The 12345-nt window shown below is 37.6% G+C and overlaps 1 protein-coding gene across 2 annotated transcripts in view; it reads left to right on the top strand.

Annotated features, from left to right (window-relative positions):
* The window catches only part of LOC125461289 (glucose-induced degradation protein 8 homolog), a 32747-nt gene extending 24331 nt beyond the window's left edge, over window positions 1-8416 (top strand). For both annotated transcript variants that reach the window (XM_048549876.1, XM_059652803.1), the window contains exons 4-5: window positions 5970-6167; window positions 7388-8416. In XM_048549876.1, coding sequence (XP_048405833.1) covers window positions 5970-6167; window positions 7388-7561 — 372 coding nt within the window. In that variant the 3' untranslated portion in view covers window positions 7562-8416. The remainder of the gene's footprint in view (window positions 1-5969; window positions 6168-7387) is intronic.
* Window positions 8417-12345: the final 3929 nt, after the last annotated feature.

Raw genomic sequence — 12345 nt, 5'->3', positions numbered from 1 at the left:
GGGTGCAGAGGAGATTTACTAGGATGTTGCCTGGTATGGAGGGAAGGTCTTATGAGGAAAGTCTGAGGGACTTGAGGCTCTTTTCATTAGAGAGAAGAAGGTTGAGAGGTGACTTAATTGAAACATATAAAATAATCAGAGGGTGGATAGGGAGAGCCTTTTTCCTAGGATGGTGACGGCGAGCACAAGGGGGCATAGCTTTAAATTGAGGGGTGAAAGATATAGGACAGATGTCAGAGGTAGTTTCTTTACTCAGAGTGTGGTAAGGGAATGGAACGCTTTGCCTGCAATGGTAATAGATTCGCCAACTTTAGGTACATTTAAGTCGTCATTGGATGAGCATATGGACGTACATGGAATAGTGTAGGTTAGATGGGCTTCAGATCAGTATGACAGGTCGGCACAACTTTGAGGGCCGAAGGGCCTGTACTGTGCTGTTATGTTCTATGTAATAGAGAAAAGTATTATTTTTCATATGATAATTGACGTGAGTTTTAATGTTTTGTACTAACTTTCTGAATTTTGAGTGCATAAGTCCCCTGGAAGGATACTATTTTATAGATCAAATATTCATATGGCTAAAATTGAAAGTAGTACTTGAATTTCTGTTTCATTGAAGTAAAGAATTTGTGGCCTTTGATGCTGAGGACAATGGAGGTACCCGCTAATATACCTATATGGGAAGGTGTCAAGGGAAGGGAAGAAGGCATTTATCTGACCTCGTACTGGATCACATGTGCCATCTGAACTTTTGAAGAACAGATGATAGAAAGTGTTTCTAGTGACATCGTACTAGAGATAGAGGAAATAGCAGAGCCGTGTGGAGGTTGGTTGGGTAGGGGATAAAAAAATCCTGTCGTGGATTGAGGCTGGGTGGGGTTGGGAAACTCTTCTCTCCACAGATGTTGCCAGACCTGAATATTTCCATAACTTCTGTGTTTCTTATCTACTCTTTGTGTCTTGATTTTGGTTGTTCCTTACACAAACTGAACAAATCCTTTGTTAAAGTGGGAATAGTATTTTTTTCAAGGCACAGCATAGAATTCATAGAATCTCTGCAGTGAGGACACAGGCCCATGGAGTCCACACTGTCCCTCTGATGTGCCCCTTGCCCCTAACCATCCCCATAACCCTGCATTTACCATGGTTAACTCATCTAGCCTGTTATAAGGTTCTTGAGTAGATTTGTAGCTTAAATTGAGGATGCTTTGATTGGTTCGTTAGTTTGTAGACAATGTTACCCAGCAGGGTAATGAAACATCAGTGCAGCCTCCGATGAAGTGTTGTTATGTTTTCCCGCTTGTTATTTAAACTCCAAGGTCACTTGGAGTTGGTGACCTCATTGCCAGTTTTTCTTTGCAGTGGTGTGTACATAGGGTCTAATTATATGAGTTTATTGATGGCCTTCTTTGTGAAGAGCCAGGCCTGTAGAAATTCCTGCACTTGTCTCTGCTTGGCTTGTCCTAGGATCTTGACATTGTCCCGACCAAACTGGTGGTTCTCCTTGTCCATGTATATGGAGACAAGTGAGTATTGGTTGTTTTTGTTGGTAGCCAGCAAACTAGCCTCATGATTCACTTTACCTTTAATGGTCAGATCTACAACAAATCAACCGGGCACCTATGGGGCACCCACCTCTGGACTAAGAGCATAACCGGTGATGCAGAGACTTGAAGGCAGGACCCTTCCACAGATCCAACCCTAACTATGGATCTGATACGTGGAATGCACTTTCGTCATCATTTGAATGGACTAAACTAGAAGAAACACACCAACTTAAAAACAATATCCTCACTGGTATCAAATTCACTAAAGAAGAAAATTACAAACAACTCCCATTCATGGACGTGATGGTAGAACGCAGGGCCAACGGGGAATTTCTGACCTAAGTATACAGAAAGGGTACGTGCATGCATCAAGTCCTAAATTTCAAAAGTAACCATACCAACGCCCGCAATTGGAGTTACATAAAAACATTGTTCAAACAAGCCACAACACACTGCAGCAACCCAGAATTATGCCAAAATGAAAAATACCTCCACCAAATATTTAGAGACAACGGATACCTAAACAGCTGGGCCTGATCGTGCCTGTCACATAAATAACATGAAGATATAATACGCTTCAATGCACTTGTCACGTTATCATACATCAATAACGTATCTGAACTCACCACAAGACTCCTAAGGGTCTAGGCCCGAAATGTCAGCTTTTGTGCTCCTAATATGCTGCTTGGCCTGCTGTGTTCAACCAGCTCTACACTCTGTTATCTCGGATTCTCCAGCATCTGCGGTTCCTATTATCTCTGACTCCTACAGCCACTGGGCATCAGAGTAGCACACAAACCTACATCAACCCTATGCCAACTACTTACAAGAGCCAAAGACCCCCTTCCCACTATGGACAGAACCAACGTAATATACAAGATTCCATGGAAGGGCTGTGACCAACATGACATTGGACAGGCAGGGAGGAGACAGGCTACGAGAATACATGAACACCAACTAGCAACAAAAAGACACAACCCATACACAGACAAGGAGAACCGTTTGATTGGGGCACTGTCAGGATCCTAGGACAAGCCAAACAGAGATAAGCATGGGAATTTCTACACCAAGAAGGCCATCAGAAACTTGTAGAATTAAACCCTATATACACCACTGCAAAGAAAAACCGGCAATGAGTTAATCAACTCCAGTTGATCCCAGAGCTTAAATAACGAGCAGGGAAACATAAACAACATTCCATCAGAGGCTGTACTGATGTTACCCAGCAGGGTAATGAAATGTCTGCATACTAACAAACCAGATTAGCGAGCGGGCCAACCTCATCACCTAGCATGCACATACTTGGGCATTGTGGGCAATTTAGCACGGCCAATCTATCTAATCTACACATCTTTGGGCTATGGGAGGAAACCGGAGCACCCAGAGGAAACCCACACAGACTCTGGGAGAATGTACTCCGCACAGTCGCCCGAGGCTGGTATTGAGCCCAGGTCCTGATGCTGAGAGGAAACAGTGCTAAGCACTGAGCCACTGTGTCAACCCAAAAAATAAACTTAGCAATTGTATTGAAACTGCTATTGCCCTCCTTTTTTAAAAAAATAAATCTATGATTGGTTGTGCTACCCATCTACGTTGAAGGTGACTAAAAGCTGACTTAAATAGTGTATTTTCAGACAGTCAGTACCAGAAGTGCAATAATTTACACTTTATGTAAAACACTAAGGAAATCTGTTTGACCTATCTCATGCAAGCCATTCTGGGAGCCCATTCACAGTCCAGATTAAAATATTTCAATGCTGACAAAAAGTTTAATCTTGCTGCTTTATTCACGCAAGTTCTTGATTTTCTGGCTTTTCTTTTATTTCAATTTATTGCTGCAATCTTTTACAATTATGGCCAGGGTGCTTTAATGATTTAAAGATAAACTATTCAATTAAAATAATCTGGATAAAAGTGAAATCTGCATTTCTGGTGGCCATTTTTCAAGCATTGTTTTCAATTGTTAGTTTTTAACTTTTTTTAAAAACTGCTGCAGCACTTTGTAACTACAGTGTTATTTCGTTACTTCAACATGAATTAATATTTTCCAGTGATCTAAAACGGTTTTGATTCCTATTTAATATATTAAGCCTTACATTTCTACTTCATCTTCAGGTGGCAAGCATCAGTGGTGGTTAAGTTGTTGGAGGGGCTTCTGAAAGACAGGATCTATGTGCATTTAGAAAGGCAAGGACTGATTAGAGATAGTCAGCATGGCTTTATGTGTGGAAAATCATGTTTCACAAATTTTGTGGAGGTTTTTGAAGAGGTGACCGAGAAGGTAGATCAAGGCAGAGTGGTAGAGGTTATCTACTTGGTCTTTAGCAATGCCCTAGACAGGGCTGTGCATGGTAAACTGGTTAGTGAGGTTGGATCACGTGGGATCCAGGGAGACTTAGCCAATTGTATTATCAAGCCAATTTTATTGGTAGATCTGGCCATTAATGGTAAAGTGAGTCACGAAGCTAGTTTGCTAACTAGCAACAAGAACACATAACCAATACTCATTTGTCTCCATACACATGGACAAGGAGAACCACCAGTTTGGTTGAGACAATGTCAGGATCCTAGGGCAAGCCAAACCGAGACAAGTGCGGGAATTTTTCGAGGCCTGGCTTTTCACCAAGAAGGCTATCAATAAACTCATTAGTAGACCCGTTATGCACACCACTACAAAGAAAAACAGGCAATGAGGTCACCAACTCCAAATTACCTAGAGTTTAAATAAGACACGGTGTTATAGAGGTTGTTTTTCAGACTGAAAACCTGTGACCACAGCGTCATGCTGCAAGGATTGGTGCTGAGTCCACTGTTGTTTTGTCATTTATGTAAATGATATGGATGAGAATGAAGGAGACATCATTTGCAAATTTGTGGGTGACATCAAAATTGTCAGTTTAGTGGACCATGAAGAAGGTGATCTAAGAATACAACGGGATCTTGATCAACTGAGTCAGTAGCTGAGACATGGCAGATAGAGTTTAATTCAGATCAATGTGAGGTGTTGTGTTTTGGTGAGACAGTCCAGGGTGGGACTTGCACAGTTAATGGTAGGGCCCTGTTGTTGAACAGAGTGACCCTAGGGGTGTAGGTACATAGTTCAGTTAAAGTGGTGTCACAGGTAGACAGGGTAGTGAAGTAGGCGTTTGGCACGCTTGCCTTCATTGGTCAGAGCATTGAATGCAGGAGATGAGACATCAAGTTATAGCTGTACAAGACATTGGTAAGGCCACATTTAGAGTACTGCATACAACTCTGGTTGCCTTGCTGTGGGAAGAATATTATTAAGCTGGAGAGGGTGCCGAAAACATTTATACGATATTACTTGGCCTGGAAGATTTGAGTTGTAAGGAGAGGTTGGATAGGCTGGGACATTTTTCCCTAGAGCATTGGAGGCTGAGGGGTGACCTTTATCAAGCTTTACAAAATCATGAGGGGAATGGATAAGGTGAATTGTGAAGGTCTTTTCCCCAGGGTAGGGTTGTCCAAAACTAGAAGACAGGTTTAAAGTGAGAGAGGAAAGATTTAAAAAGGAACCTGAAAGGGAACTTTCAGGTATATGGATTGAGTGTGTGTATATGGATTGAGTTGCCAGAGTAAGTGGTAGTAGCAGGTACAATACAGCATTAAAAGTCATTTGGATAGGTATATGGATAGGAAAGATTTGGCGGGATATGGGCCAAATGCACGCAAATGGGACTAGTTGACTTTAGGAAACGTGCTCGACATGGACAAGTTGGGCAAAGAATCTGTGACCATTGTTAGAAATTAAGCAGGACACTGTTGACCAGGTTTTGGTATAACGAGGCAAATAACGGTGTTTTAGACTTGGCCCTATATCTCTGCATTTTAAAGCAATTTTTGCTCACCGTGCTGATGATAATGCAGTGATAGGAAAGGGGGAATCCAGGACTGGAGTGAATAGAGAAACAACAGAATATCTCCTTGACAAGTGAGATTTAAGAACTGGAAAATAAAATTGAGAAAGAGATTGAATGTTCAAATATCAAAGTCGAGATTTTAAAAAAAAGTAAATAGGGGAAACTTAAGACTGGATTGAGACAGATAGGAATCAAGGGACATGTTAATTTTTTTTAATATCTTTGAAATTCAAAACTTGAAGGACTATGATTCTACACTTTTAATAAATAGTTTTCAGTGAAGTTAATTTTTAGTGGTCAACAGTTATCATTAACTGAAAGGGTACATGCTGCAAATTTCAAGGTATGAATATCAGCTTCAGGTGTAGCTCTACGATTTACTTATAAATAATATGTACAGCATTAGCGCCTCCAGAAAACTAATTTTTAAGAGGAAAACTACTGGAGCTGGAATGTTTTTGCTGAACAACTGTGTATCAATAACATTATTGGCTATATTGTTGATTAGTTAGCCTAACATTATTACATATGCTTTCTTCAGCAACAGCATTTAATCGAGTTGATTCGCCAGCGTGAGACAGAGGCAGCTTTGGAATTTGCCCAGACCCAGCTTGCTGAGCAGGGAGAAGAGAGTCGGGAGTGTCTGACTGAGATGGAACGTACACTGGCTCTACTAGCTTTTGATAATCCAGAAGAATCGCCGTTTGGGGATCTGCTTAATATGATGCAAAGGCAAAAGGTAATAACTTCAATTCTGTGTTGAATCATTTAAATATTCTTAATAAAAAGATTGGTTAACTGTATATGCTAAGAAATATTTGTTAATTTTACAAATGTCCTTCTGTGCAATTAAAATGTCTGCTAAAACTTGCCATGAAACTGTCAATTGCACGTTGGACTCGAATGAAGTTATGTTATTCTGCATGTAATAACCTTTGAATTAATTGAAAATTGTATTTGTGAAATTCTGTTAAATCTTGTTGTGCAAGAACTGTTTGATGGCACCATCAATGACTGTTTTTAAACGTGATTGAGAATAGACTAATATGGTGGTAATTGGTTGGATCTGTCCAACTTTTTATAGGATGGCATAACTGAGCATATGCTGTTTGTACAACATTATTTGCTAAGTAATCATCTGTACTGAGAATTACACTTGCAACCACTTTGTCAGTTGAATCTGGCTGTTGTGTGGTGCACTTGCCTGTACTAAAGTCTAAATATATTTTTGTGTGCCACATTACTGTTCATAGACAGAATATGTATACACATTGTATCTGTTTAATCTTAACAAAATTTCTGTTTCATTCCTTGGGACAATGCCTTGACCAATCAGGCAACTTGCTTGGTGTAAATTTAAACCAAGCTTGACAGTTAACTATTAGTCACTATCTAATTGTTGCATTCTCCGTAGCAGTCCTCTACCAATCAGAATCCATGTTCCAACCAGTTAGCGTTTTATTTTGTCATTTTATACGGTATGAAAATAAAGCAAAGAAGTGCAAATGCTGGAAATCTGAAAGAAATTGCTGGAGAAGCTCAGCAGTCTGGAGAAGGCTGACTGGACTCAATGTTAACTGCTTTCTCTACACATATACTGCCAAACCTGCTGACTTTTTCCAGCATTTTCTATTTTTGTTTAAGTATGAAATGTTGTTCCCTTTACATTGGTATTCTTGCAAGTTTCCTGATGAGTGCAAGACAAAATAGTTCAACAGAATGTCTTTGTCTTTGTATTTTTTTTCTCAACAAGACTCCAGTATTGTGCCACCAAATAAGTATTTGAAAATTCAACCTTTTTATTTATGAATTAGTGTAAAAATGCTAACTTATTTTGCCAGTAAAATGTGACCTTGACTAGAAAGCTTCTGGTATCCAGTTGTGTGTCTTATATGAAACTGAATTTGAATGTTGAAATTAACGGACTACAGACTCTCTTTCTTTTTTTTTTAAATCTAGGTTTGGAGTGAGGTGAATCAGGCAATTTTGGATTATGAGAATCGTGAATCAACACCTAAGCTAGCCAAACTGCTAAAACTTCTATTATGGGCACAGAATGAGCTGGACCACAAGAAAGTTAAATATCCTAAGATGACAGACCTCAGTAAGGGAACAATTGAGGAACCCAAGTAAAGGCAATACGGTGGGACTGAACAGGATTATGAAGCAGCTTGCTGTACATTTACTGACTACAGTATATGAGAGAGAACTATAATAAGGCCACTAATAAATGACAGAACATGTGAATATGACTTTATGGGTAAGAATAATCATATTTAAGGCTGGGATGAAATCCAAAGCATCACCAACACATTACATGGGAATGCCATCAAATGGCTGCTGAAGGGTCAAGAGAGTGCAAGATTCACCCCAGTCCTAAATTCATTTTTATGGTAATTTATAACTTTACCAACTTCACACGTTGGACTGAAAATACTGAGTATTTACGTTTGGTTGCTGTGTGGGGTTTCTATTCACAGTTTCTTTGCTTCATATGCCAATGGTTCCTAAGTGTATGTTTATATATTTTCAAACCAACTTTGCTAAATATCTGCCTGTTTTTGATTAATATCCATATTACATCTGAAACTGACCTCATAATTTATTTCTTTCGAAATATCCTTAGTGTCTTTATTCCTAATATGGTATCTTTCTTATATTGAAATGATTTGGAGCTAGTTGTGGATGTAACATGGATACTAAGAATGTAATTAGTACAAACTAACTTTTCATTTTATATTTTCTCAGTCTCATTAAAATTTTTCCACTGTTTGAGAAGAAGTTCAAATGTTTGTTCATTTTCATAAAGTAGCCATGCTATCAAACTAAAATGCACAAGCTTGTAAGTCATATTATTTAATCTCAAGGTTTTGTATATTTTGTAGCAATGAGTCATTTCAATATGAGTTGTTTGTATATAATGCAATTCCTTGCAGAGATGAGTAGTTTGATTTCCCAATACACAAGTGCTTTACGCTTTGAAATTCATCCATTGTGCTTTTAAGCCCTTCTTTTGTGTGTGCATTGTGTGTCTTGAACTTACTGATATGTTGCTCTTTAAATAGAAACCTAAGATGTTAATTTATCATTGCGTATATCAGCGAATACTTTGGGAGTGTACAATGAAAAGACATTGACAACTATTTTAATTAGTTTTATAGATAAGGAATGCAGATTGTGTGTTTTAGGTATTTTTCAGAAAACATAGTTGATGGTACTTATTTAGTTTTCCAGAACTTTTTATTGTTAGTTTAGAAGAAAAACTCCACATCTGTCTTGTAAATATTCCCTAGATTGATTTTAAACATGTAACTGAAGCATAGATGAATATTGATCCAAGACTAATGAGATCGTTTTTACAGAAATAGATGCAGATTTTCATTATTAAACAAAAAAAAACAAACCTGCGGATGTTGGAAATCATAAACAAAAACAGAAATTCTGTTTTTGTTTTAAATGTTCACTACTTCTCCCTAACCCCCTGCACCCACCACACTTGTTTTTAAGATTTGCTCATAATCAATTTAATACTGTAGGGGCTTATACCAGGGAAGCTTGCCACGGCACTGAGAATGCTTTGTATCTTGGATATATCTTCTAAACCCTGTTATGAATTTAAGATTCTGCAGCGAAACCATTGAAGTTGATTTTATGGAAAATAGTTCCCTTCTGAGTAGTTTTAACACTTTTTTCTCAGCAAACATGCATTATCTTTTCAATCTAAAATATGTACCATTTATCTGTTTCCATCACCCGAAATGCATATCTAAGAGATAAACCATTATATAGGCGGTTTGACTGTACACCCAGTCATTCTATCTTTATAGTAATGCTGTCTTGCCTCTCAATTCATCTGATAGATATGAACGTCTTTTTAGCGAATTCAGCAGCAGCATACTAATTTTTTTTAGCTTCCTGAGAAAATTGAGCATGCTCCCAGAGATTACAGTTTCAAAATGCCATAACCTGAACTAAATAACAACTTACTCTTACAAATGGTAAGGCCTTCTCATAGTTTGCAGATTAAGGCAGCTACTGTACAATTTAAAAAAAACGTACAAGATGATTAATTGGTTAAAATACAAAAATATGAAAACCCATAATTAGCAATTTATCCATTGTAAAAACTATTTGGATAGATAATGGAAAAATTTAAAAATCTGGCTTCTCAGCAACTCTTGTTTAAGATGGTGTCATGCATTGTATTGTCATGAGCAGTGTATAGACTGGAGGTTTTTTTTTTGCTTGAGTACATACCAGAATGCTGAGGAATACACAAGACCAGAAGAACAATTATGATTCATTGACCTAAACATAAAAGTTAATGAGTGTCTTTTAAGTCCCCCTCTCTGCAGCCAAAAATAATGTATCTAGCTTCTTGAATGTGCTAAAACGTTGTATCTGCTGTCTTCTTGGAAAGCTTTTCTATATTTTGATCAATCTTTCCACAAAAATCATTTAACCTTGTTCAGAACTTATTTTTAAATCATTAACATGCTTTTTTTCCTACCATTTACTTCAGTTTTTAATCTCATCCTCTCTTTTAATTTAATTTTAAAATTCCTTTAAAAATGCATTTAAATCATTTTTCTTTTTGTTATTCCCAGTTTTCATGTAGAAAATAACATGAGGGAACTTAGCATTGCATAAGGTAGAAATAAAATTATGGTAAATCCAGAACACTACTACAATACAAATATACAAGAATTGGTGAAAAGACAATTTGTGACTGAGGTCAGAAGGAATTTGTAATATTAATGAATCATTCCCACTTGGATTGTTCTAGCTAGAGAGATGGAGACAAAAGATTTTAAATTCATTAGATGAATCATGAAGGGCAGAAACATTTTTTTTTAGAAAGAATGTGGATGAATGAACTTGGTACTCTGTGAATTAGATTGGTCACTGGGGAGAAAGATAGTGCTATGAAACATTGTACGTTGCAGAATATTATTTTTAACGTACAATTTTGAATGATTGGAAACATGTTTAGAATTAACTGAAAAGGTTATATTCTTTCCTCAAAAACAGGAGTGTTGACATTATTTTGGTGGCAAAACCTTCCATGAACGCTTAAAGATAATTATTAATAAATAAGAGTCTAAAATTTACATAATTTCCTTTTAGATTTCATAGTTTGTCATTTGGATATAACAATTTACAAATAAAAGTTTTGTTTATGTTTGATCAGTATTCTTAAAAACTCTTCAGTTCTTTCACGTTCTAATGCATTGTTATGGTGTAAATTTCTCTCTAACTTTTAGCAGAACTACATACCTTGATTTCGGCATTACATACCAATGGTTTAGATGTTAAGGCACGATTAAGTTTGAAGATGATTCAAAAGTTGTGTCTGTGGTTGTTGGCGGGGTGGGGGGGGCAGGGGAGGGATCGGCGAGATCAAACCAGGGAAGGGGAAGAATACTGAGAAGTGTAGAGAAGCAGAAGGGTCTTTGAGTGTTTATCTTTATCTCTGAATATACCAGGTCAAGGACAATAAATGGTTAAGAACACATAGAAGTAATTTCTTTTACATGCTGAGGCAGAGAAAGTGAGATTAGAAAGATTGCTAGAATTTCAAATGCTGGTTAGGCCGCAGCAAGAATATGGTGTCCATTTCTGATTAACATGTGATAGAATTAGTAAATGCACTGAAGAGACTTAAGAACATGTTGCCAGGACTGCTGAGGAAAGCTTAGATAGGCAAAAGTTGTTCTGTTTGGAACTGAGAGAATTGTAGGGTGATTTAATTGAGGTCTCGAAAAAGAACCCATTTTTCCTTTAACTGTCAAATTAGTGATGATGAGAAGTCAGTAGAAAGATGAAAGGGGAGTTGAGATTTTCACTAGGAGTACAGTGGAAGACTTGAACTCACTGAAGGAGTGGGAGAGGAAGAAACTCTGAAATGTATTCAAAATGTACTTGGAGATTAGCAATCTACAGTATCATGGACCAAAAGCTGTATTGGGGTGGGTATCTGTTTATGGCTAGCACAAGGACCTAACTGACTTCCCTCTATTCCGTTGATGTCAGTAACGACTAAAATCAAGCTGCCTGAGTTTAACTTTTGTAAATGGCTGTGTGGGCCAGTGAAGAATCCTAAATAGGGCACACTTGTCCTGCTGATTGGCTAATTTTGAGTCAACTTCCATCAACAGCTAGTAAGTTCTTGATATGTTTATAATGGACTGAAATTCATGATCAGTACCATGGCAATGACACTCCTAACTGAACTCTCAGAACGATGCTCAGAGAGACCCAATAATTGTTCGGAATTAGTTTCCACTTTCCTGATGTTTACTGTGTCAATGGCATTTCCAGCCATCCAGTGATGACAATATCATCAAGCAGGGCAAACAGCTCATTTCACTGAAGTATTAACACAGATAACAAACCAAGACCCACTTGCTTAGGTTTTCCAGATGGCAAAATATTAGGAAATGCACATTTATATAAAAGTAGAAGCCAAAATAGCAACTGAAATTTAAAACCAATGTTATATCATGGAGAAACTTGGCACTCAATAAATATCAAAGCAGCCCTTTAGGGCCTGCTTAAGCAGCAATCATGGACTACAAAGTAATTTAAAATCCCATTCAATTTAATTTAAAATTTAATAAAATTTCATTCAACAAGACGTTTTTCAAGTGCCTTTAGATATTTTTTGATCAATCTGTTCTGAGACATTATGACAGACATTTGGAGGTGGTGGGACTGGACCCCATGCCTCCTAGTCCTGAGGTAGAGACATTACCATTGTCACAGTAGTCCTTCAAGTGCTTTTATGATTAACCTAATAATGGATGCACTTGTCAATGACTTCTAACTAATTGCTTTTTGGGGTTCCACATAATGCAGCCTGTACGGAAGTGTAGAAACACTGACAACAACTTATTGATTTTCACATATAATTCTGT

The sequence above is a fragment of the Stegostoma tigrinum genome, chromosome 19, assembly GCF_030684315.1.
Source record: "Stegostoma tigrinum isolate sSteTig4 chromosome 19, sSteTig4.hap1, whole genome shotgun sequence".
Classification (NCBI taxonomy): domain Eukaryota; kingdom Metazoa; phylum Chordata; class Chondrichthyes; order Orectolobiformes; family Stegostomatidae; genus Stegostoma; species Stegostoma tigrinum.
This window is presented reverse-complemented; position numbering and strand designations above follow the sequence as displayed.